The 27,275-nt window shown below is 43.1% G+C and overlaps 2 protein-coding genes across 25 annotated transcripts in view; both read right to left on the bottom strand.

Moving 5' to 3' along the window:
* Positions 1 to 18,250, bottom strand: part of NDST2 (N-deacetylase and N-sulfotransferase 2) — a 138,405-nt gene extending 120,155 nt beyond the window's left edge. The window contains exon 1 of the mRNA XM_074907243.1: positions 18,065 to 18,250. The gene's annotated coding sequence lies outside the window, so the exon portion shown is untranslated. The remainder of the gene's footprint in view (positions 1 to 18,064) is intronic.
* Positions 18,251 to 23,441: 5,191 nt separating this feature from the next.
* Positions 23,442 to 27,275, bottom strand: part of CAMK2G (calcium/calmodulin dependent protein kinase II gamma) — a 121,579-nt gene continuing 117,745 nt past the window's right edge. For all 24 annotated transcript variants that reach the window (XM_074907219.1, XM_074907217.1, XM_074907227.1 and 21 more), the window contains one exon: positions 23,442 to 26,145. Coding sequence is in view for 12 of the 24 variants with exons in the window: in XM_074907217.1 (XP_074763318.1) it covers positions 26,082 to 26,145 (64 nt within the window). In the remaining 12 variants the exon portion in view is untranslated. The remainder of the gene's footprint in view (positions 26,146 to 27,275) is intronic.

The raw sequence follows: 27,275 nt of genomic DNA, 5'->3' as shown, positions 1-27,275 counted from the left end.
GACACTTTAAGCTCAAGGAAGCTGTCTGTCCCTTCCAAAATGCCTTAAAAGTTTGTTTTCATCTGCAGGATTTGTCTATTATAACAATTACTGCTCATCTAACGCATAAATATAAGATTACTTTTGACCCCACAGTTTTAGATGTACTGCAACAATGAGTTCCACAGATTAATTTATGCACTCAATGAAATATTTTCCCTTTGGCCAGAACTGAATTTCTTATCTTGACAGTCTCCCTTTCTGATGAGAGCAAGCTATCTATTCCTAAACCACTACTCAAAACAAGAAATCGTCAATATCTCTTTTACAAAGAAACTATTTCATAAAGTGCTCTGCAATGACCATAATTCATAGAGATGCTGTAATCGGTATGAAAGCTACCAACAATGTATATACACTGCACCTTCTGCATCTGAGATGACATGTCTTACTAGCAGTACTACCCCTTCTGTGCCCTGCACTTAGGTTTAAAGAGCAGGGCTCAGAGCACCTCCCTCCCAGCTCAACACCCAGGCCGAGAAACAGCAGGACCAAGGTCCCATCATGAAATAACATCAATACCATTGTCGTGAAGCACAATGGTAAAATACAGTTTTTAAAGGGCTGCTGGGTTTTCTGTTAGCACAGCCACAGTATACTAGAAAGAGACACTCTTCCCTTGATGGTGGGAACAAGCCTAACAGCTGTATGAATTAGCTGATCACTGGAGTATTTTTGTTCTGAACTTTCCATCAGACATACTGTCTACCTGCAAGATGTGAAGTCTGCAGCAGTAGGTGCCTTCATGATGCTTTTTTAAAGAATTAAGAAAGTGGCATATATAAAACCCAGCCAAATTACACCTAAGAATGAAAAGAGGTTACTTAGCTAACTGACAGAAAGGAAGACAGACACTTGGAGGTTCTGATACAGTAATTTGAACTCTTCATCCACCCAAATTGTTTGAGCAGGCTGAATAAGGCATTTCCTGATACTTTTCATTGCCATAAAGTGGATGCTCTATCCTCATCTGGCCAGAACTACTGACAGGAGCTGGAACCAAATCCCCATCAGTGTGCTGGCTAACTTCCCCTCCATCATCTGAAAACCTCAATAACAAGTATGTGACCCACTCCCCAGTTAAGAAGCTTTGCACAGCCAGTAGCTCATTCTCTTGCAATTACGGGTGGCCCTGAAATAGATTCAATATCTTGCTATCCATCTTCAAAGGTACTCTTACTTGATTTCAGTTTTTCTTGTACTGACAGTTGGAAAACATGGATGGATATCTAAACACTGATGTTAGCCATCAGGGCTTCACCTGCATCAAATAATCTCTCCATTTATTAGAAGGACAATTACAGATGATTCAACAGGTTTTTAAATATTAAATGACATCTCTGACAGTCCTAACAATGAGATCAACACTAATTCTGAAATGACAGAAGCTTATGCAATGGTTTTGAGTCATCTGACACTAGCAGTGACCAAGTATCAATGACATGGTGCTTTTAAGACATATGAAAAAAGGTCTTTTGGTACTTTACAGATGGGCTATGACAAAGACTGCTCAATCTGGATGAGCCAGAGACATTCAAACTGATCATACACCAAAACAACAGTGAAACAGCATTTTTTATGAGTTTTGTCATGTTTATCTAATGCTAAGAAGTTAAATATGATGGATGTTTGCTGAGTTTCTCCTTGTCAACACAGGCTGTGAGTGAAGATGGTCCCACCTGCCTGACTATTACCCCTCTGAAGCCACAGAGGTACAAACACTGCAACTACTGCTACCCCTTCCCACTATACACACACGCTTCCAGTGAATCTGTGACACAGTCCAGTGACACCTACTTGGAAAACCATCATTTTAGCAGGTCCTCTGAAAAAACATTACAATAGTACATAATCTACCCACAAACACTAAGACAGGACAAAGACCTGCCCTGTGTATAAGCTAGTTTTCCTGTTTATCTCCTTTCATCACTGAAAATTCAGTTTAACTATCTCCAAAGAGTAATCTGTGTTCTACTCAATTCACCTGTTTTTAATTTCCCTGAAATAGTACTGACAAATAACTATACATACTTACTTGCTAATTAAGGAGCCAAGGAGGAGAGGGAACAGCAGACACAGCAGGCACCTTCCTCTGATACATGTTATGCAGATGAGATAAAATGCAAGAGCATTTTACAGAAAGGCCTCAAGCAAATGCCATTTTCCATTTGATCTCAAAAAATAACTTCTAGCACAGACAAACTACTGAGAGCTTCAAAACAGCTGAATTCAACTTTGGGCACAAAATAAAAAGGTCAATTACAAATCAACATCTCCTTTAAGTTCCTTTTAAAAACATCTAAAAAAGGACATCTCCACATCAATTTTTCCTCTTCAGCATATCTCTTCCAAGCCTCAACACCTTGCACAGTAAGTTTGTTCTTTAATATCAAAAACATGTATCCAGTGACTTTTTCCTGTGGGTGTTGCTGACAAAGGAAGATGAATATGACTCACTTCCTGTTTGTTTTTTCAAATCCTATCAGCAAAGTCTGTGGCTGTCTCCTACCCCGACTTTCTGCTCCAGGAGATCTGATGCTTGCTCCAGCCCTCCTTTCCCCCATAAAAGGCATGTGGCTCACAACCAGCCCTGTGCACCCCTCAGAAATTAAAAAATCCTGCAAGCCATGGGTCAGCATGCAGTAACACAAATGTTTGCTGGATCCACTACTTCTTGTTAAATATGTATGCTGACTATTTCAAGTAGTAAGCTTCTGGATGCAAGGACTGCCTCTTGCCTTCTGTAGTGGAAATTTTCTAGGGCTAAGTAAATAAAAATATCATTATATCATTAAATACCAATCACAACTCTGAGAACTAATGAAATTCCACAAAGTTACAAATGAGGCAAACACCTCAAAATCTGCACACAGGTTGCTAGCAACAGTCTTACAATAAGGGTAGCCTTATAACTGAGCAGAGATGAAGTATTTTATTGTTTAAACACAGTGATCAACTGATGGTTAACCTATGGTCTCTTGACTGTTGAAGACATGGATTTGAACTAGGTGATATGGAAAAATAGGTCTGCTTTAATTATAGTGCCTAATGACCACTGATCACACAGATTTTTGTTCAGAGCTACTTAAGAACGAATTACCAGATCACAGGACTGCTCAGCTACATCACCAAGTGCAACATAAACAGGTCTAATGTAATAAAAGATATTCCAGTCTACAGAACAGCAATTCTACCAAGAGCCCCCAAATTTAAATCCCCACAGATATAAATTACAAAAGGAGCAACCCTCCTGTAAAAATAACATGGAATTCTTAATTTAGAATACAGTAATAAAAAGTGCTATTTTTCTTCCCCTCAAAAGGAAACTTGAAAAAGTGCAACTACTGAAACAACTCTGTGGTGATATGCAACTAAGGGAGTCATACCTCCCTGAACTATTGCTTCAGTCTTGAGTCTAAAAAGATTTCCTCAATTTTCTCATAATCATTCACAATAACTTGTTTTGTCTAAAGACCTTGCATGTTAGTTATTACGTTAGAATATACTCTGAAGCTGCACACTTCTTTCTTCTCAGGCAAGATAAACTCAAGGTGGTGAGTGATTCTGGGTTGTTAGGACATGCAGTATACAGATTAGGAGAGGGATATAATCATCATTTATCCTACTATCTGTAGGACCTGCTGCTCCAGCAGTGGATTCCTGCCTGTTTCCTTGCTCTAAGTTTCATGGCCTGAAAAACACCTGTGCCACTGCATGTTATTGCTGCTGGTTTTTTTCCCTAAAGGAGTAGAAAAAGAGGCTGGCTTGATAAGGAAAAAGAAAATACCAAATCTGGACAAGATGACCATAAAAGGAAAGGAAATTACTGACTCATAAGCTGTATATTAAGCTGTTTCACAGGACCTCTCACCCTCAACCTCTCCACTTCCTTTTTCCCTAACAGTGCTTAGATTTATAGGGTTTTCTCCCTTTATGCTAGCAAAGCTTCCCTATCGTTTAGGACAAAACACTACTGCTATTGCCACAGAAGACCAAAGGACAAAATACAGGAAGTAATTCGAGGTATGACTTTTTCTGCAACTCATTATTCCCCAGACAGGGAAAAAAGTCCTAGAGAACACAGCAAGTTCAGCTCCCAAGATCTAGTGTTTCAAGGCTGCAAACTGCACATACCACTCTATAACACCAGTAAGAAGAATTAATATATATACAATGCTTGCTTAACTCACACTGTTGAGTTCCAAAAGTTCAATTAATACCAGTAAATACAAAAACCCCTTCAATCTGTATCATGCTTTTTTCCTTATAGTAATTACAATGAAATGTGTATAGACGGTATAATTAAAAGAACAAGTTTGGGAAAATTAATTTTTTCCCCTGCATTTTCATGATCTATGTAAGTCAGAAATTGTTTTAAGGGGGATGCATTAAGGTTGTATAAGCAAAATTAATTCTGATATGTTCTATCTTATGAGTGTTTGTCTTCACAATCTTCAGAATATCTGAATGTGGTGGTGTGCACCCATACACATCTTCATGTGTCTCCTCCTGTCACCAATTTCCATGTTAAAACAAAATCCTAAATGATGAATTCCACTACCTAATCACCCCAGTGATATCACATGTGCAAAGCTATCACCTGATCTGCCACGGCGCACCTTGAGCTAACCATAAGTTATAGCAACTATAGGTGGTTGTTCTCAGTGTGAAAGAACTATAAAATGGAAGCACCATTGCCAGCAGGTTTTAGATATACTCTGACAGCCAGGTCTTCAGATTTAGAGACCTGGATTCCATCCAAGGCACAAGAAGATGCTACAAACCTTTGTACCGACTTCTTGCTATGTGAGCTATCTCATCTTTTCTCCTCCAAAGCCTCTCTCTCTCACACAATCTGTTATAACCTAACCTTCTCGTGTTCCTTGTGCCACACTTGCCCGTCCTTGCTGGTCATCTGTCAGTTCCCTGTCTAGCATTTCTCCTTTGGCAACACATACTGACAGATGCAGGATCATCCTGATGCAGTATTTTCCATTTCATTAGCACCCAAAAGCCTACTAGCACCTCAGCACATCCACCACTTCTATGAAACCCATTCATTTCCTAGAATCACACTTTTTTTTTCAACAGTCAGTCTTCATTTCCCACAATTTACACCTTCAGCTTCCCTCTCCTTTAAGATCAGTTTGTCTGCTAGCCTGCTCCAGCTCACAACCCCTGGATGCCCCAGTACAGGAGCTCCTTCCTCCTGTCCCCTCTATACAGAGACTGCAGAGTCCAGACTACAGGACAGGTTCTCAGTTCTGGTGCAACTCCAGTGCTGACCATATCCAACAGTCAGGAACCTGCAACTCAGAGGAGAAACCGGGGTCAGTCCCAGGCTCCCGCTCACTCAGTGAGGGTAGCATCTTCAGAATTTCTGACCAGCTCTTCAGTCTTAAGCATGCTTAAACTGCATTTATTCCCTTAACACTGTATCACTCAGCTAATTCCCATGGGAACATGAGAGTATTCTAGCTGTAATGCAATATCAACAACCACCTATTTTGTATATTCTATTCTTTTTAATAGTTACAAACACTATCATTCATGTTCATGATAGTCCATTTTCATTCCCCTATCCCACCTATCTACATTAGCAAAAAACCCACCAGACTCAATATACAGATCCTCTAGAGTACAGACACAAAGCCACTACATAGCTTAGTTAAGTTACCAATTCCTGTAATTCTTATCCACCTACTGAAAAAAAAAAAAAGCAACACTACTTTTCCCCTGGAGGGGGAACTGAGGTGTGGAGGTAAAGACTAAAACTACTGCAGAAAATGCTGCAACCATTCTAAGTACTAGCCCAAAAAGACTCCACGCTTCCACCATTTTCTATTGAAAATGTGGCGAAGTGCTGAAGCTGACTCAGCTCTCTTTACAAATGCTTTAAATACTTGTATCTTCTGATGAAAAGTAAGCTCAAAGTTTTCCAAGGTAAAGGTAATGTGTATTCTATACTTTGAAAACATACAGTGTGGTTTAGTAAATGTTTATCATTACTCACTGGAAAGAAGAAGAAAAAAAAAAAGCAGCAAAGTAAAAACACCTTCCAAACAGAATTCAATTTTCTCCTTTCCCAATTTGCGTACCTGTACGGGGAGGGTCTTTTGATAAAGCCAGCGGCCAACCAGCACATGCTATTTAATTGTGTTGAGAAGCATGATGTGATGTGATAAGAACAGCTCAGAACTCTGGGAAATAGCACTTGATGAAAATCAATAGAATCTGTTAGGGGTGGAAATCTTTACAGGACCTCAGAGTACAGACATCACAGATCTCTTCATGCAATGAAATTTCCTGAGATAAAGCTGCTCTCTAGAAAATTAAGTCCCATTGTGCAAAGCACAGCCTGTACAAAGTCATACAACGAACAGCTCTTCTAGCCATAAATAAACTGCTTTAGAAAATGTAGTTTTTTATTGGAACTGACTTTCAGTCTCCTTCTGACAGCTGACATCTTTCTCCAAACCAACACAGCAGAATGTCTGATATCTGTAAACTACTTTATATCTCATAATAACAGAAGAAAAACATTAAATTCACTGTTTAAACTTCACAACCAGGAAGCACTCTTACAGAAAACGCCACGTCAGATATCACAATTGGGTGGCAACTGGTTTGTAATCTCTGGTAATAGGGCCTTCCAGTCCCAGCACCACCTTTCAGAAGAATATCAGCTGGCATTCAAAGATCAGGAACATCAATATTGATTAAAGTGACACTCCAATTTGAAAATTTTAAAGCCATATGAAATTTTCAGGCCGCTGGGCTTTGGGGGGAAAAGCAGCAATGCTGGCTTTCAGAACAGGTTTCTGATCTCCTGGAAAATCCATACTGGTGTATAAAATCCAACATCCCAGCAAGAATGAAGATCCCTTATTAGGGGTGCTCTCAATCTCACCACACACATCCTCCCTTTCTCACATACCATCTGAGAGCAAGTGGTCAGAAGGAACAGAGCTTACCTTGAATTGTTAAGACGCTGACACACTTCACTGGAGACAGAAGCAGAAGAATATGGTCGAGGTAATCTTATGACTGCCTGGCTCTTGGAAGGGCCAGGGGGCTCTGATGAATATATTTACTGCTATAATCTTGAGCCAAATGCCTAAGGGTGACTGCTATTTCAAATCCTCTAAAGCCCGTGAAAACAGATAATCCATTGTTTAAAGATTTTAACCAAAAAAGACCAAGGTTGCAAAGCCTCAGGCAGAAAGAACAATGAAACTCTAGACAGGAGAGCACTCTGCATTAGTTTGCTGCCCACATATTGCTATGCTATGCACACTGTACAAGAAACAGCAGAAATTGGACCTTTGTGTTGAGAGCGAGCTTTTACTGAAGAGGGATGAGAAAGGGGATTCCTTTGCCCAGTCTCACAGCTACCTGTTCCCAGATGCACTATACACCAAAGGTTTTAAGCCTTAGCAGTGATTAGTTATGCCCAACATGAGCTATATTAAACAGGCACAGAATTTTTAAAGCACCTGGCACTTGCTCCGGTAATGAGGCCCCTTTAATAAAATGCCTCAAGCTGAATACTTAAATATTGCAGCATTCAAAAAAATCAGGAGTCATTTATAACCTCAGCAGCTAGTACATTTAAAGCATGATGATGCTGTGCTACTAGTATAATGGCAATGTCGACCTTGTACAGGAAGTTTGCCAAGCCAAAAAAATGCATGGTATAACTTGCTCCTCAGGAGAGAGACACCATATCTGAGCAACTGTGAAAGGGAAAGAACTACTCCACTCACTGCTCTCATGTACTGCTTCCGAGAATTTGCCATTTCCAAAACCAATAAAAATTAACAAAAATTTCTAAGAATTTTTGATGTGACATTTCCTCATCCCTGTTGAAGATGCTCTTCGGTGACAGTGATAGGACAAAGTCTTTCACACCAACTTGAAGCTAGATTCAGATCAGTACTAGTCAAAAGTAATTTCTACTTTTTTTTCATATTCCCCACAGATCTCTATTTCTGCAGTCTCAGTGAGGCCAACCTTACAGGAAGGAGTGAGAAGCCTCCACATACTCACAGGATGGATTTCACTGCAGCAGCCAGTCTGTTCCCATAACTTTTCATGAAACAAAACATTTCTTTCTGCTTCTTCTTCCTTTTCCTTCAAGACAGGTGGATTCAAGCTAGATGGCAAAATTTTCCTAAAAAATATTACCTAAGGATAATTCATTGTAGGAAATCTAAATTTTAAGAGTTGAGTGTTAGATTATATCCTAACCTCTGTGCATACAAGGCCATTCCCATTTCATTTGGCTGAGTTTCCTCATCTTATTCTGGCCATCATGAAAGTCCTGGCATGCGTGTTCACAAGCCTTGCAACCACTTCCCCAGCTTTGTCAGCAGTTTCACAGCTACACTGGAAGACAGTGATGGTGAAAGGTCACAACTGCAAAGGGAGATGGAACTCCATACACCCCCAGGAAAAACTACAGATATCCCAATAGAGAGCTGATAGCAGAAGCTGTATAACACCAGTGCCAAAGGGTTGCGAAGACAGGACAAAACCAGTACAGCTCTCAAAACTCGTTTTCAAGCTTGGTGCCATCAGTTCAATCCTGGTAGAGCAAGCACAAGGCTTCTAAATCACTAGCCCATGAAGACCAAACTCTGCATCCCTACCTAATGCTTTCTCCAGATAAATTCTAACAGAATCTTGCATTTGTGGTTTACACCATACATCTGTATGGAGAGCTGTTTGTCTGTCTTTATTTTTAAGAAGTTTGTCCATTTTAAAAACTACAGACTTTAAGACCAAACAGTTTACAGATATATCCTTCAAGAACAGCCTTGCTTCCAGTGCAGACACTGTATCAATTACCACTGCTTTGCCTTTCAGCATTGTCTCTTGCTGATCTTCACCCTTGCACAGGATGCATTTCAGGAAGATATAATTGCAGGAAGGGGAAGGGGCCTGAGCACTCACAACAATTTCAGTCCCCAAAGATCCGCCCAGAATAGTATCATGGGTCAGGCTGCCAGTGACAGGGTGTTAGGAAAAGACGTTGAGAAAAACACATAAATGTGGGGTTCTTTTTTAAACAAGGTATGGAAAAAACCAAAACCAAGAACCATTGTATAGAAGCCTAACTAGTTTTCTGATATAATGTGTCATGTCTTTCTAGTAAATTACACAGGAACAGATAATGCAGCACTGCTCATGAGAGAAGTCCTGGAGCAGTACTGCAAAAATTACAGTGCAGAACCTGTAACCCCAGGTCTGGTCCACACCCTGATCGAAGAGACTGCTTTCCTCTTCTGGACGCATCTCCTTTAGAAATGACTATTTCTATGATTTCTTCAATCTTTCCCCTCAGAGGAAATCACTGATATAAAAATTAATCCACTCTCCAATTAAAAGTGGAAAAGAACAGGCAGCAATGAAGAGCTGCAGTTACTGCCTCTCAGTTTGCTGTGCATGCAGCTTGGCTCTTAATCATGCTGTCTGGTTCTGATATCCTTTTGAGTTTTAGTTTTGCTGGAGTGGTGCAAAGAGAAGTAGCTAAGACTCCTCTTCAGCTTACACCACGAGAAATTGTACTTTTAAGGTGATCATCTGGCATATGTTTAGGTGGTCACACCTCTCCTCTTCTCCAGAGAGGGCAGTCCTGGCAACTCATCAACTTATCCTATCCCCAAAACACTACGTGCTGTGCCAATGAAAAAGCATTTGAGCCTGACTGGGTTTTTCACTAATCAATTGAAAAGTAACTTTTTCTCTCCTGTAAAATGATAATGTAGCAAGAAAAGGATATTTGTTTTGTTCTGTTTATTTTAATTTCCACATCAGTTTCCTGATTCTGCTTGCTGAGTGGTTGCACCAATACTGAGAAGGGTCGGTATAGGATTGCATTGCTTTCCTCAGTAGTAGCATCAGCTTAAATGCAAATCACAAGGAGTATGTTCAAAGGGCATCTTCACCCCGTTTTCATGCAGCAATGGGAAAAAGCTACAACTGACATATAAATAAGGTAATTATACAACAGCTCTAAAACTTTCAAAGAAATTAACTATAACAACCTCAGAGAAACATTATACTCAACACCAACTGCAATTACGACAATCCCTGAACACTACCTTGTTCTTAACCTGCCCACATACACAGCGCAAGACCAAAAGGACGTCCAAGCTCTGCCTGCTACCACAGGCACTGTACCATCATGTGTGGTTAGTGAGGAATTTGTATTTAGAAGTAATGCTGTGAAAGGCAAACATAAATATTTTGTTTGAGGCAAAGCAAGTTTTCCTGCAGAAGCTCTGTGTTTATATGTTTATGTGGACTTGGGCCATGGAAACATACCCTGTTCCACGGATGGTTACATGATACTAAACTACAGACACTGACACATAACAGCACATTTTCATGGCAGTCTTAACTCAGGGAAGTAAGCTTATTCACATCATGCTTTGATACAAGTGGCCAAATCTGAAACAGGAACATAAAGAAAGCATATGGATGAAAGCCTGCAGACAAAACTAAATCAGGAGACAGTGACAGATCTCTGCTTATGAGGAAGATGATTATGACTCAGCCACAAGTCAAGCACATGCAGTTTGAGCTGAGGTATCGCTGACTGAATCCAGAACATTTAATTAAAAATGAATAAAACCAAGGAAATTACAGGTAACAAATTAACATTATTTGTAACTGAAATGGGGGGCAGGGGAAAACTTGATGTTTCAGAGGTGTTCTGGACAACAGATCAGACACATAGACTAGCAATTTACGCCAGGCTTCAATGCTGAAATGAATCTGCCTCTTTGTGGCTGCCGGACTGGGCCAGGATCCCACTTTATCCCATGGAAAAGACAGATTTGACATTGTGATAGCCCACAATATTCTCCTGAAAGTGGATTCACACGGCTGACGAAACAGGGAGCTACAGCAGTCCTCAAGCACTGCCACTCCACGTTGATGGATTCAACATCTACACTAGTTTCTGCCTGCTCTTTTTAATCCTCTGCATCCCTTGATAACTGGAAGGACAACCAGTTCACCAATGGCAAGCTGCTGATGATTTCATTTCTGCAGCTCCTCAGTTGAGACAAACAATACCACTTCAAAGAGATCTCTACACCTGAAACAGACTCACACACAAGTGATGCCCAGAAGAGAAATACAAACAAGACATGGGCGATGACAGATGGGAGAGGATGACATTTTAGGGAGTCAGCCAAGACGCCAACCTTTTCTCCACTGAAAACTTCTGCCTGTAATTAGACTGCACAGCATTCTCAGTCTTACTGTGCTCCTCATTTACCTTGGGCCGTCAAATATTAATAGGTATTCAGCTTGCTGTGAAATTACATTATCCATCTCAAGCAGGGATCTAGACACAATACGCCACTGCACTGGGGCACTACAAGCCTGACCTCAAAATTCTTTCAAAGTTAAAACTTCCAGCAGTGCTAAACTGAGACTGTGCAGGAGAGAAGCCTGCCTCTTTACAGAAAAAAAAAAAAAATCATAGGCCATTACCTGACATTTTGGCATTTAGCTTGTTTCCACAGTCAACTCTAATCTCAGCAGTTAAGGTTCTGAAATGAACAAAGGCCTACTCACAGCTTGGTCTGACTTCTCTGGGACAGGCACAGCTGGCCAGGACCACAGTAAGGTCCTGGTTACCAGTTACAGGGGAATCCTGGCTGTTAAACAATTTAACCACACAAGCAATGGCAAAGACTGTCCACAGTTGCATAGCATGCTGTAACATTCAGCATCTGCAAAAGCTTTCAGAATAAAGTGTGAGTGGCACAAGAATCACTGCATCACCATTAGCTAAAAAAAAAAAAAAAAAATCCAGAGAAGAAGTGCTTTAAAGATGGGAAAGGTAGTTAAGATCAGAAGAAGCAATTTTATGTAAATCAGTTATTACTGAAGGTAATAAAATGCTACACTGAAAGCAGTCCAGGATTAGGAGCAAGTTAGTGTCACTCTAGGAGGTGTTCAACTTGCCTTCTGCTCAGATATCTGTCCTGCTGACATTTTCTACATTTGGGCTAACATCCTCTGTTTTCATTATATTTGCTTGAAAAACAAAAAATAACTTCCAGAATGTGATTCTTCTCACCAAATGTGGGCATCCGTTTCAGTGTGAAATGAACTTAACAAAGTTCACACAAAGGGAACTTACAGTGCCTATAGTTCAGATTTGGACACTTCAGTTACAAATCTTCATGCATCGTCAGACGAGTCCAACTATTATCATCCACACGATGACAGAACTGACTGTTTTAAAAGCCCTTTCTGACATGAAATTTCCCATGTGCTTTAAAGCACTGAGTAGGGCTAGAGACCTAATGCAAAGCCATTCAGTAAGAGGCTCTTAAGACAAAAACAGACATTTATAAAATGTTCTGGGGTTCTTCTAACCTTTCTGAACCAAATCTCAAGTTTCCCTTCTTTTCTAAATTGATCTCTACTACTTGGAGTCTATCACAGCTCAGGCCTGTCATCCCACTGTTTCCTTTGAGGAATTTATACCAAAGTGTTTGAAAATTTACGAGTTAAGATCTGTTGAGGAGCTCTAAAAATCCACATGCAAGCTCCGATTTTACTTCAGAAGTACTGCCAAGGAAACTAGCATTAATTAGAGACAAGCTGAAAGACCAATAAAATACTAGGCTAATGGAATCATCTAGAACAGTAAGACTAAACATGATCAAAGAAAAACAAGTCGCTCTGTCACATAATCTAATAGTCCTGATATGGGAGCCTCCCAACAGGAACCACTTAGAGGAACACCATATTCCTGGAGAGTTTTTGATGCAGAAATGAAGGATGCAGGACACCGGAGAAACAGAGGAGAAAGGGCAGGGTGCTGGGGTTGTATATGCTTTCAAAGAGACTGACTAGATGGCAGACCAGAACTGCAAAAAGAGATTAAGAAGAGGTAAAACTGTCATTTTGCTGTCCTCCTTTCCTCCTTCCTTGTTGCATCAGCTTTGCCAACCCAGCTCCCAAGGGAAGTGCTGAATACAGAAGAAAAACATCAATAAATAAAAGCAGCAGTGATCCCTAGCCCCAGAGAGGGCTATGACATGTTGACATGTCACTGAACACATGTCCTACTCTCTCCCCCACAGTGGAAAACCTTCCTCCCTGAGGAGGTACCTGCAAGCCCTTGTCTCCTCGTGTGAGCTACGAGAAGGTAGGAAAATAGCGGACAGACTCTGCTGTCTCTTAATTTACAGGCAATGCACAAGACAATCATTTTCACTAATGCAGACACTTCCAAAGGGGAAAAAAAAAAATAAATTCAGAATAATCCACTGCAGTGCCAGGAAAAAAAGGGTCTGATTAGTGCAGCTGTATTCAGATCCCACCAAAACCCTAGATCACACTCCCCTCATTCCCATCCCACACTCAAAACACACACCAAAGTGCTGAACATGGTAACTGCGGCGTGACACACAGAGCGCACAGAGACCAGCACAAGGACCCGCAGAAGCCCTGTGCACTGGGCAGAGGACAAAATGTGTCTCTCCTTTTAACTCTCCTTTGATTCTGCATTAAAAAAAAAAACAACAAACCAACAAACACACCAGTACCTAATCACTGTTAATTTTAATGCTTAACTTCATAATTTGTATTTAATGATGAATATTAAATTCATTTCATGGAAAAAAAGTGTGTAGTATTTCAAGCTAAATTAAGGTGTTAACATTTCAGCCTGAGAGCAGCTGCAAATGCTGTTGATATTCAATGTCTGCAACCCCAGCAGGAAGAACAGCTTCAGTTACATACAGCTACAAACACACTTGGCAAAGACCGGTATTTCTTAACATCTTAGTGTTGCTGGTACATAAGCAAGTGCTGCGTGAAGCTGTCCTTACTTATTTTGCACTATTCATTTTACTCCACAAATTCAAAAGCAGGCTGAGTCTATATATAGAGATAGACCGCGACTATCCCTCTCCTCGTTTGGAGAGTTTGGGCAGTTTCAAAAACAAGCAAACACCAATTCCCACTTCTGTGAAAACACATCTTGTGACATTGCCCAGACTAAGCCACAAATATTTTGAGAAGGTCCAAACTACATTTACAATCTTATCAACCCCCTCGCATTCACTGCTAGATCAGTTAGCTTACTAAAAATATTACAGCAGGCAAGAACATGATGGAGGGTATCTTCCTGGTGCAGAAGATTAATTCACCATTCACATCTAGAGATTTCTAGTGCATTTTTAATAGGGTACATATGGATTGAGTCTAGTGTTCTATATAATTTCCTTTCTGGATATAGGTCTATATTGAAAAACAGTCCCCGAAAGCAATTACCAGGGGCCTGAGACCTTCAAATATCGCTATGCAGAAAGACCAGTTTGGGCTCTGATGTATGCACTCCAGTAAATCTTTCAGTGGCAATTTAAGACGTAACTGTGCTCCACAGCTCTGCTAGAGATTCCTGCCCTCTGAGCTGGATCAGCAAAGCAGAAAGTCTGCCTGTACCTTTGCTGCTGCACCACACAGCCTGGATCTCAACTCCAGCAGCTGAAGCAGCATGTATTCCCTTCTGATTTTGCTATAGTGGGAAAGGTGCCAGTGTAAGAGCAGGGGACACAGTTAAAAAAAACCCCAAACCACCAGCCTTTGAGACTTCTAGAGCTGATGTCAGAGCACCTCGAGATCAGGCGTGTGCTGCACCAGCACGCTATGCCTGCAGACTGTGCTGTTCCAGGCCAGAGGTGAAGTGCTCGGCTCAGGCATAATGAAACGCAGAGCTTCACCTCTTTGCATTACACTCAATTAACCATAGCAACTGCGTTCAGGAGAGTCACAGGGAATTTTATAAAGACAGCTGAAGTTGCTCTGGGCCTTCTAAAAACGCTTCCAGCATTAGCCTTCTACCAATCCTGTGCTGCTCAAAATCTGTCACCAGACAACAGCAGCAACCTAGATGTATTTGCATTCAATTGCAGAGACTGAAGAGACAGCTAGAAACGGAAAAATTGAACTCAGAGACCCTTGCATCAGCAACGGCTACAAAAAGGCTAGAGGAGCAGAGAGAGCAAACGGGAGCATTCACCCCAATTATTTCCAGACCCGGCACTCGTGCCCAGTACTGCCACCGCAGACTGCTTGTGTGCTGCTGCTGCAGCATCGCTGCCTTACACCCACAAACTCTGCTGCAGCTGCCTGTTGAGCTGGAAATTTGATACACTGCAAAGGTTGCTGACAGCCAGAGGCTGCTCCCTTGTCTATAAAATATCCTGTAATAAATTACATTACAGACTGGGGAAAAGGATTCAGAAGAGAGAGAATTAAAACACAACCTTATGAGAGCAAAATGAGACCAATTAAAAGAGATTTGCTACAAGTGCTGAGGGATTTTGACCCGAGCTGTAATCAGGGATGGATATGCATTCCTTTAAAAGGGGAAAATGAACGAGAGATCATGTGTAAACAACTCTGCCAATTAAAATGAAATGGATTATCTTATCTATGCAACTCTGCTCAGAGAATCACTGCATATTCCAGATATACCACAGAGAGCTCTGAGATAGGCATTTAAATCTCTGAAACAAGGCTCAGTGATGAGAAGATATGCTGTGGTTCAGGACACCGGTGAGGCTTCAGCTGCATTTGGGTATCCTCCCCCTTTTTTTTTAAGAAATCATGGAATTATAAATGGTAATACAAAACCAGGCTCAGGCTTTTTTACCAGGTCACCCACATGAATTCTGATGCAGATCAGACAGAAGGATAGGCATGACAACAATAAAACATGCCTTACATAAAACCACACAGCAGACAGCACCATCGCTGCGCTACTTAGACTGCTGAAAAACACACAGCTTGCTAGTGCACACGTTCGTGTCCTGCAAAACACTCACAGGTATTGTTCTATACCTTAAAACTGTACCACAATCCCATTTTGCTGCCAGATGCCCCAGAACTCCTCTCTCCTCGCAGTCAGCAAGACTGGAGGGCAGGATTGGCCCCTGCTCTCCACTCTGGCACCAGATCTGCCAACACGTACCCAAGAGCAAAACTCATTTCTGCGACAAGAGAAGAAAATTTGACGTGGACAGACGTACCACTACTTCTACTCCATGTCCTTGCTTTGCAGCTAATTTTCACTGCTTCTTGAAATTTCCAGTCCTTCCTAGTTGAAAATCATATATACAAAAACCCAGTTTTACAAGTGCTGAAAAAATACTGAAACAGAGGAAGAAAAGACACATTAGGGAACCATGTACGAGAAGCAGCAGCAGGGAAAACAGTATCATGGACTTAGGGAAGAATGAACGAAAAGAAGAATTTGGGATGAAGAAGAAAACTTTAAAAAGAAAGCAGCAAGCATACAAGACAATAACCTTAAGATATACACACTTGTTCACAGTTGCTGACAGTGGAAAAGTTTGAGAACATTTTACGCTGGTTGCCATATTTGAGCACAGTTTTTCCACTGGCTCAAATGTGATCTAGCAGAGTTGGGCTGCTTTTGGAGCCAGCCCAGCTCTTAACACAGCACAATCACTTTTGTCTCACGTGAAGTCCAAAGTAAAAAGACCTTCTAGGTCCAATCTACCAGGAGTTGGAACAGTAATCTCAGTGCCACAGGAACAGCTGCACTGGGAAGCCTAGTGCAGAAGCACCACCCAAACCCACTGTGGATGGAGCACTTCAGGTGTCTCCAAGCAGCAGCCTTAGAGGGCTCAGCTCCAGGACCGCTTAGTGGTGTGGATGCAGACCAGCTCACATGGGCAACATGAGCACCTTAAACTCTTGGGGCTGATGCTGAGCTTGCAATTATTTCCGGCTCTCGGGGTGTTTTTGTACACAAGGTGTCCCACCTTACTGGTGCCACCTAGATTCCTCCATCATCTAAAATTTCCCAGCCCAATCATAGATAATTGAGTTGACTGCACATAACCTCAAAAATTCATCAGGCATTTCTTGTTTACCTCTTTGCCACAAAGGGCAAGTTTACATTTCCTAATGAGAAACGCACATACAATTAACAAGTCTGAATACTTCTCTGGTAGGACTGGTCACAAAGAATCCCAGTGTGGAGTAGTGTAACTCGTGGTTAAATTCAGATATATGACATTTGCCCACTTCTAATTTGGGCCACACAGGATTTATTCAGTCTTGCATAAGCAAACAGGGGCGTCTCGTGCTTTATTTATTGCTTTACGACTACAAATATATTTTAACGAATAAAGAATGGGACATACTATAGGAACGATTCCTCACGTTCTATCGACTTTTTCTGCATAACGCCATTTTTGTTGAGTTTTCACGCAACCACAGCCGAGCTGGCTGTTGGCCTCCACTGACACAACCCCCAAATAGACGCGTGTAGCACACGCTGCCCAGCCGCGGCCGTACGACGGGGATACGGGCATCCTTCGCCCCGCTGCACCTTGACTTGTTCCGTGGCGGTCGACGCCGGACCAAGTAACCCAGCCGCTCGCAACGCAACGCCGTGGGGTAAACAAAGCCGGAGCGAGGCCGGTAGCGCCGCTCCGGCACAGGACGGTGCGCCCAGCCGGCGGCCGGGGAGAACGGGGCTCCGAGGGCCAGGAGCCACGGCAGCTGCCATGGTGAAAGAGCTGCTGCTCCGGGCCGCGTGTCGGCGGCTCGGCGCCCACGAAGCGCGGCCGGGCAGGGCTGGGAGACCTCCGGCCCTGGGGGCCACCGGGAGACGGGGCCGGCGTGGCGGGGCCCAGGTGCCCGCCCCGGGGTCGGCTCCCGCGAGGCCGGGCCCCCCCGGCCGCACAGGTGGCTTCAGGGCGGGCGGCGCCGCGCCTCAGGGGCAGCGGGCGGCGCCCTCCCCGCCGCCCGCCCCAGCTCGGCTGCCCCCGCCGGCGGCCGCAGCCACTCCCCTCCCGCGGCCCGGCAGACACCCCGCCCGGGGCCGCCGTCCCCCGGCCAGCACACAACTTCCCCCGGCCCCGCCAGCGCCGCTCGCCCTCCCCCGCCGCCTCCCGGGCCGGGCCGGGCCGGGCCGCCGCCACCCCGCTGCTCTCCTCTTCCTCCACCTCACCTGCCGCAGGGAGGCCCCGCCGGGCGGGCTGGCGCGGGCGGGGCACGGCTCCCGGAGGGCGGGCGTCCCACGGCACGGCACGGACCTCTCAGGCCGGCCGCGGCCCGCCGGCTCCCGGCCGCTGGGCGTCCCTCCGGCCGCTGGGGGAGCAGCCGCCGCCGCCGCGCCGCTCAGCCGCCATCTTCCGCGCGGGGGAGGGGCGGGAGGCCCCGCCCTCCGGCCGCCGTGCGCCGCCGCCGGGCCGGGCCCGCCCGGTGCGCCGGGAGTGGGACCCCGCGGCTGGGGGGCTCGGCGGCGCCGCACGCCGGTACCGAAACGCGGTGCGGCGGGTCGCCTGCCCCCGCTCCCCGCCCGCCTGCAAGCGCCGCCGCTGGCTGCGGTTTGCAGCAGGGAGGCACCGCAGGCGCGGGGGGACGGCGGCACCGCCGCAGCCCGGGATTACAGGGCACGGGTGCAGCCGCCGTGCTCCTGGCAGAGCGGAAGGCGTGGGATGCCCCGAAAAGCGGGAGGTAGGGATTGACACTGCTGTAACAGCCCCTGCGGCAGCACCCGCCCGAGAAAAACAAACACACGCGCGGTGCGATTTCCTACTCGGAAAGACGGAGAAAATTGTAGGAGGAAGCCAGAATGGGATGTGGAGCCACATCACAGGAACACCGATTCTCAGCGGAGGATGGAGAAGCGGACAGCAGTTTGGCAGTGCTGTTAGCACGGTCCTGCTTTTGAACCCGAGGTGCTGAAAGCACCCACGGTGCTGCGAGGGAGTGAAAATTGTGACAGGTTGGCAGGAGTAGGACCTGGAGTGGTCAAAAGCAGCAGAACTGGCTGGTGGTAGAAGAGGAGCAAGCAAAGGAAAGGTGGTGCTCGGGGAATGAAGCCTTATCCTGGCAAAGCACTGCTTCCCATCCCACAGTCTGAGCAGTGCTGGCACCCTGTGGATCACTCCCAGGAAGCCCTCAAAAAAAGCATCACAAGATGGAAGTTTGCTGTATAGGAACCTGTTCCTCTATTGAAAAGTTGAGAAAGCTTGGAAGTCACTGCTTTCGAACACATACAGGGCTTTTTGCCTTTAGTTAATCAGTTTTGTACCTCACACAGTGACCATGCTTCTGCAAACCTGTTAAGCCTGAGTTAGCAGGTGGTTCAAATAACTAAAGTAAAGCAGACAAAGCTATAACCGATCATATCTTAGTGCCGTTCAAAAGCCTGTTCTGCTTCTGCTGAAGTGGGGGTGCTGTTGGCCAGAGGCCAGCAAGGCAGCTGATCCCATCTCCTGCACCAAAGCTGTGGTCCCATCAGGCTGGATCTCCATGCTGCCAAAATACCCAGCAGCACATATTTGAACACGTGGTTGCATTGCTGTTGAATTAACCCCAACACGTGCCACAGTGCTTACATCAGATTAAATACAGTCCCCCTGCCTGCAGTCATCCCAAAGCTAGTGTGGCAGCAGCAGGTGATACCCCATCTACCACAGAACTTGCACTTTCCTAAACAGCTGAGCAAATCTGAGCCAACAGGGAGTCTGTGGCAGTACAACACTTCATGTTACGTGCTTGTAGCATTTATGATCCAGTACTAAGTTCTGTGAAACTGGATTTACCGTTTCAAACCACAGTTTGATATTCTGGTATAAAAATAGTTTTTTGGTAGTTCCTCCTTCTCCCCCAGTCCAACCAATCTCAGTCACACTCAGGGAGGGAATCACTGACAGGAGCATATGTTGTGCACTACAGTACGCTATACAGATGCAATAATACTGGCTTAAAATTCCATCTAAATCTACAGTGGAAGAAATCATACCAAAATATGCCCCACCTCTCCAAACCCTTCCTTCCCTCCTCAAACCACCAGAGCAGAATTCACCTGCCTTTGTTTCACCACATCACAACTCTCAATCCCTCCGTCATCACTGTCTTTCTAGCTACCCTATATGTAGCTTCCCCTACTCACTTGCAAGACACCTTTAAATCCATCTTGCATCTCCACTCTCTTCCCCACACCAGCCTCCTCACACTCCAAACAGCTCCAAGTGCTCCATAGCTTTTCATCTTCCAGGCTATGATATTGCTCTATGCCTCACTTAGAAAGTGCTATCCCTGGTAACATTGTGTTTCTCTGTAGCAATTCTTCTTCTTAGGTTAGATAAACAAACAAACAATCCTTCCCTAGATATTCAGTAAAAAACTGAGTTATAATAAGTATTGCCCACTTCTATTCAAGTTTTAAGGGGTCAGGAATGGAAAGGTCAAAGTACAATGTTGTATAGAAGACTAAAAGTGTTACTGTTTATGTGGAAGCTCAATGAAGTATTTCTAATAGGTATAGAAACTCTGCCAATATGCAGTCATATGATGCATTAACAAAAAGGTTTTCTGCAAATAAATGTCATCCTGCCCATCCACTCATGTATAATTATGGCCAGGAAAATTATGTAAATTGTCACAGATTAGGGACAAAAACCTTTCACTCTCCTCCAATTCACCTGTGTTTCAGAGGACTCCACTGTGGCATAAGGAACTTTCAGACCGAGATTTTATTGACTTAATTATTTTCATCCTTTCACTGTGGGCAGGTTGTCTTAAAAAAACAGAAGCATATGCATTTTTATTTTTTAATACTTACATACAGAAGAAATTGCTTGCTTAAAATTCCTCATAATACTACACACCAACCAGCAAATTTGTATTCCTTAATGGCAGGCAGGGCATTCCTGCAGTTGAGGAATTATCAGGCACTAAGGATCTCAAGGGAAAAATTCATAACCCTCCATTCAAGCTGCTTTAAGTGCCCCCAAGGACCACCTTTCCCAACTCTAAAATAAATTTATGCCAAACCCAAATAAACAAGCATTCCAGTGCATTAGTGTGCAGTCCCTAATCTTTCAAATTCTCAGGGAAAAAAAAAAAAAACAAACATCTGTGAAGTGTAGCAGCAATACCACGCAGCTGCTCTGCATCACTGTTCATCAGTCTATTCCAGCGGTTTCTACAGAGGTCAGTCTCATTATCTGCACGGACAAATGGGAAAGCTGAAACACAGAGCACACAAGTGGCTTGTCTGCAGACATCCTACAGAGTCATAGCAAAACCACAAACAGATCACAAATCTCCTGATTGTAAGTCAGATGTTCTGTCTATGTGCCTATGTCATCAGCTACACACAAGTAAAAAGTAACAGTTTTCATAATAAAGTGGAAAGGGTATCAACACTTGGGGTCTAGTTCTGCTTATGCTTCTCCCCACGTCTCATATGTACTATAGCATAAAAGCATCCTCCCAGACTTGTGTCGCTAGCCCAGCAACTGAGAGCAGACCAATCCTAGATTAAAACGAAATCTGATTTGGGCACAAATAAAAAGTACCATCAATCATTGCCTTCCACAGAGTAATCAACCTGTATGTACAAGCATACATGTGCACATATTGGGAAAGAGGGAGAGAACTTAGAAAACCATGCTCAGACACTTTGCTCAGGTAGGAAGATGTCAAACACCATCCAATAGGATGAGCAGATTTTAACCAGATAGGGCATACCAGAAAAAAAATTTCTGGGAATATTGCTGCCTGACAGCTCAATACTGGAGCTATCACATTGCAGTTAAGTACCATTCCCAATCCCTGCTGTCAGCTAAAACATAAGAAAACATAAGATGGGAACCCTTTCTAGAGCAGATTCTATTCAATTTTTCAGTGGCCCTGCCTAAGACTGACTAATAGAGCACTTGCAGGTGGTAAAGGCATATAGAGTACAGCTTAAATGGAACACCATCATCTTTTAAAAATGTGCTTAAATCACATACATATACAAGAACTCTCTGAAAGGTCCCACACATATGCTACATAAATATTCTTGACATAAGCATTGATCTGATTATTGTGCTTTCAGTAAGCGTTTAAATTACTCTTGTCCTGGTTAAAAGAGCTACAAAGAACATGGGAAATCATCACTAACTCCATGGGTATCTTCACAGCGCGTATCAGATCATACCGCAACATTTCTTCAAAGATCATTAAGGTATGATTAACTGCTTCAGGAAAGACCTTACCTGACGAATGATACCGCCTTGGATGTCAAAAGCGATAGCAGAACCTCTCTTCTCTGCCGTAATAGCAGGAGCTATCTCTCCTGGCCATGAACAGATTGTCTTCAGTCTCAGTGAAGTGGGCTGTAAAATTCTTACCTTCGCCCTTTAAACGCTAAGGACAATTTTCCTCCTGTTTCATCAGGCAGCAAAAGCAATCATCTCCTTAAGCAGCAGCAACCGACACCTATTTACTAGGTAATTGCTGCAGTTAGAGGGGATTAAGCACACTGAACTCTCCCTCGGTGTTAAGGCAAAGCCACCCCCTGCCACCTGCAGCGTTTCCCAGAGGCACCTGAGCAGAGCCGAGGGGAGCAGGGGCCAGCCAAGCCTGACAAACTGGGGGCACAAATGCCCCCCAGGCTTACCTGCAGCCAGTACCAAAACAAGATGTGTATTCCCAGTGCTATCAGAGCAGTAACTATGCCAGCCCCAACACACGCTCAGCTGCCACAAGGCCAGCAGCAGGAGAGGCAGACAAGCAGCTCGGGCCCACTGATGGCCACGCTCCCGGCCCAGCTGGGAAGGGGGCTCAGCAGAAGGCAAGAGCAGCACATGCTGCAGGCTCACCGCTGAGCCCACCGGCCCTTGAGAGAGCAGCCTGAACCGTGTAAGGTGGGAAATAAAAGAAAAATGCCAAAAGAGTGAAGGCCTGGGTGAAAGAAAGCCTACCCAAGCAAGCGTAACTGAAATGCTAATAACAAGAGGCAGTATAGAAACAAAACAGGCTAAATCCACCTAACTTCTGCTAGGAAATCACACATATGCTGCTAGACCAGGCAAATTTGTACAGGTGAGTGGTTGATCTGTGCCTTCACAGGCGCATCCCATCTAGGACACAAAATATACTAGCTCACAAATGAAAGAGCTGCCACACAACCCCAGTTCAGCACGTTTACATCAGGCAAACCTAATGGCAAGACAGCTTCATCCACAAAGACTCTGAAATAGCCATGAGGAAAACAAAGACCAAGAAAGGAAGTAACAGCATAGTCTTGCCAAGGGTTAGGCTATCAGGAACAGAACCAACGTTTCTGTATTATCCCACGGTCTGTCAGGGAAATGCCATAAAGTTTATTTTAACAGGTTCTTTTGTGCCTTTGCTTTTACTAATGCTAGTATTTTTTTCATTTTAGGAATGGTACTACTTTTTTTCCTTTTTAAACCTACTTTCAAATTACATGATCTACTGACACACAAAAAAAAAAGCTTTGCAGATTGATTCTTATTCAGAAATGCCAATTCCACATTGTCCCATGGTTTAAGAGAAAAATGTGACACTCAAACTTTTCACTGTTTAAATGTTATTTTATTAAATATCTTCAGTTCAAGGTTTCATTGTAACAAAGCTATGAAGGTTCTACCAACATTCAGACCAAACAAACAAACACTAGCTAACTTTAATTATTTCTATATCATGCAAAAATTCTGCATCAAATGCCTTCCATTTCCTGTTTAAAATGTGATATTTATAATATATATTATATAGATGCTTATATTAGCCCCATAAGAGAACATTAAGAATGCTAAAGGTGTACAGCTGTGTTTGATAATGGCCATACCAAGCTAAGTTTCTCATTAACTTAAAAGGAAACAAAACAAACAAAAAAAACCCAAAAGAGTTTTTTGTCTCCAAGACTGTGCAAAACCAAAAAGCCCAACAGTTCTGTTCTTTTAAAATTTCTCTGAAAGATGCAGGTACTTAATACAGAGGGTTTTCTTTTTAATTATTAATAATAATCAGGTAAAGAGACAAGGAAGATCAGACCTAAAGAAGGCATGCATAATGTTTTGTATTATCTTTTTTAAGTGCCATAATTGTAATCTCCTGTTTGCTCTCTCTTTGTGGCTTTAAAAAAAATCTGAATAAAATATCAAGACTTTTCATTTTTTCCACTTCACTCACTGACTTAGTGCTGTCTTAAAAATGTTTCAAAATAATAAAATCTTGTGTTTGCCCCCCATACCCCCCCATACTCCTCCCTGGGATGGTGGAGGAAGGAAAAAAAAGGGTATTTGCTCAGACAAACCTGGGAAGTGTGGATGGTCTTTTCCTTCATCAGGAGTTAGCTGATCTAATCCTGGTGTGGGATAGCACCTCTCTAACAAAGGGAGCAGAGAGCTATTGCAAAGCAACAGCTCCTCTTTGTGCAACAGCATTAATTTTCTGTATTTTGTTAAATAAGGACTAAAACTCCAAATTGGCTTTCTTCTGTAGCCTGTAAAAAGGTTGCCTCACACTTAGTATGTTGTCAGTGCAATCACTCAACTCCCTCGAAAGATCTGAAAAATTATTAGGGTTAGACAGAAATTCAAGCAAAAGCCCATCCCGACTTTTGCAAGTGATGCCTTCCCTTGGTCAAGACAAATCCTACTAGGTCCACCAGAAAGACTACTTTCTTCTTGGGGCTAGGCTCCCTCCTTGGTAAGGTCAACAAAACACTTCCACATTCCCCACCCAATGAATAAAGGAAATGGACTCTTTTTGAAGTAAAGAAAGAAAGATTAATTGGCCCAAAGGACAAACATCAGATCACATGTGCTAATTCCCTGTCCCCTCTAACTTCATGAGGTATCCTCTAACACCCAGAGGCAACATAGGGAGGTGGCCTGGAGTCCTTCAGCTACAGTTTTTGAGGTTCTGATCTGATAGTTTTCTGTGTTACAACTTCACTGTAAAAAATAGAAAAATTACCCAAATAAACACTAGGAAACATGACACTTACAAACATCAGATGGGTTAGTGGTGGGGAAAAGCACCTGGCTGGGGCTGCTGGCTCCCACTGCTACTTTACTCGGAGAACAAACAAATCAAACAGGAGGCCAGGTAACCCCTTTAATTCTAAGGGTGCATATATTTCAGTATAAAAAACACACGCTATTTATGCCTCATATAGGAGTGTATGTGCAAGTTTTCATGAAGAACATAACACTAAGTTTTTTGTCTGCTTCCTAAGGAACACGTGTTCTGCAGCACTGTGGATCCCAACTATGATACTAGAAAGGAAAAAAAATAGAAAATCCCATACATGTACACTCTTCCTCTAAAATCTCTGCTCTTAATGCAATGCTTTTTTTGTTTTGTTTTGTTAAATTAAATAAGCTGGCTTCAAACCTTCAAGTTTGGCCAGGTAGTGGCTGTTTCTAAAATCAGAATCTCTGAAGAGCAAGCTTCTATATTTAAGTTATATTCACTTAAACCCATTTTTTAAATCCCTACTTCCACCTTTAGTTTTAAATCAACATCCCATTTTGTTTTTTGTTTTTTGTTTTTTTTTTTTCTTAAAAAAAAAAAAAGTCTGTTTTGGGATCCAGCAGCTGAGCAACCGGCTCTCCATAGCGTTCTTGCTGTGCAGGAATTGAAGAAGAAACAGGCTGAAGTCAGTCTGCCGGGCAACAGGAAGAGAAGCACCTCCTCTCTCTTCAACCCCAGTCTTCACACTGGCTCCTCTGGGGTCTCCTCGCCACCTCTCACTGACTGAAGTTGCAGCACAGCCTGAATGCAATGTTAACTTCCACCATAGCTTTGCGGAGCACAGTTCAGCCATCCGCTGCTCAAGCCGCCTCCTTTTTTTGCTCTCCCACTCTCTCTCACTCTCCTTCACTTTTGCTTTCCCCCTCACTTCATTTCTGAAAGATGTTCCAGCTGCTGCCATTTTCTTAGCCCTGGGGGAGGGGGCATGTTGGATAATCTGTCATTTACTTAGCATTATTCCTGTTTTTTGTTTTTTTTTTTTATATAAACAACATGTCTTTTTTAGATTTAAAAACACCTTCGTACAGCAGAAACAGACACGATGGATCCATGAAAACAATAGAAAGGCAGCGCCCGGAGCATCAGATGCATGCAGGGTTTCGTGCATTTGGCTGCTGCCTGTTTGCAATTTGTATTTATTTTTTTAACGTCAAGACAGACATGACCGTTGCTATCACTCAGGCACTCCAGAGCTGCTTGCTAGGAAGATATTGCCCTCCAGCTGAGTATCTCCACAAGTTGCTGCAGTCAGGGAGGGGTAGCGTCCACCCAGAAAGGAGAGAACAGGATGGAAGATGGAAGAAAATAAAGTCAAACATTAGCTGTACACAATCAATAAAACATTTTCTACAGGCTAATTATTTGGTGCAGACAGAAACCCTTCCTCACACAACACAGGCTCATGAGGAGAGTCCTGAAGACAAGAGGCACACACTTTCCCTTCCAGGTGACTGAATGTGCCAATGAAAACAAACTACTTGCTAAAATTAATTACTCCCTTGATTGAAGCAGACCCGGGCCCACTATCTTAACAGCGACATCCCAGAAGTTGCAGTTTCCCAAGGGGTGATCAAAGGCTCTGGTCCTAAGGAACAGCTTCTGCCTCATTTCTCATGGGCTTTTGCCTTGAACTGAAAGATTTAAGTCTTCAATAATTTTGTCTCTGAGTATTCTTAATATTTAAACAAATGTATGAGGTTTTCTGCAGTTTTGCAAAGTTGTATCCCTAGTGACTGCTTTTAGTAAAGTCTCCTCCTGCCTAATCTTTTTGGGTCAAATTACTGGATTTATCTTGATTAATTTTAAGTTTGGATTTTTTTCATGTTTGTTTAGAACTGTCCTGACATGGAAGTCTAGTCAAAATCTTCTACCAGTTCTTAGTCTGCAAGTCTTTCTCATAAACTCTCTTATTAAAGTCTTCTCCCTTTTCCTCTCTGCTTACATGGAAGTTCTCTGACTAACCTCAAACTTCCTTTACAGCTGCAGTTTTTAAGATGACTTACCCAAAACTGAATTCCAGGTGAGAACAAACCACTGATTTCTACTTAAGCATTCTTAGTAACCTCATTTCTTCTTCATCCTTGCCCTTCACTGCACATGAGCCAAGACTGCTCCAAAAGGGTTCCGTGTTCAGCTGGGGGGTGCCCTCACTGACCCCAACTTGTAATTGCACAGTTACTCCTCCTTCAGAATCCAGAAATGCATGCAAATATTTCAACTTCAATTTAGTTTATAGGATTTTTTAAAAATATTGTTTAACATTTTGTGGTTTGGAAATGGCTGCTGCCATTTTTTTCAGAAACATACTCTTTTGGAGGAGATGCAACATTTCAGCAACCAAGTCAAGGAAACATACCTCTTCTGTAGCAGCT

This window comes from Athene noctua, chromosome 5, assembly GCF_965140245.1.
Source record: "Athene noctua chromosome 5, bAthNoc1.hap1.1, whole genome shotgun sequence".
Taxonomy (NCBI): domain Eukaryota; kingdom Metazoa; phylum Chordata; class Aves; order Strigiformes; family Strigidae; genus Athene; species Athene noctua.
This window is presented reverse-complemented; position numbering and strand designations above follow the sequence as displayed.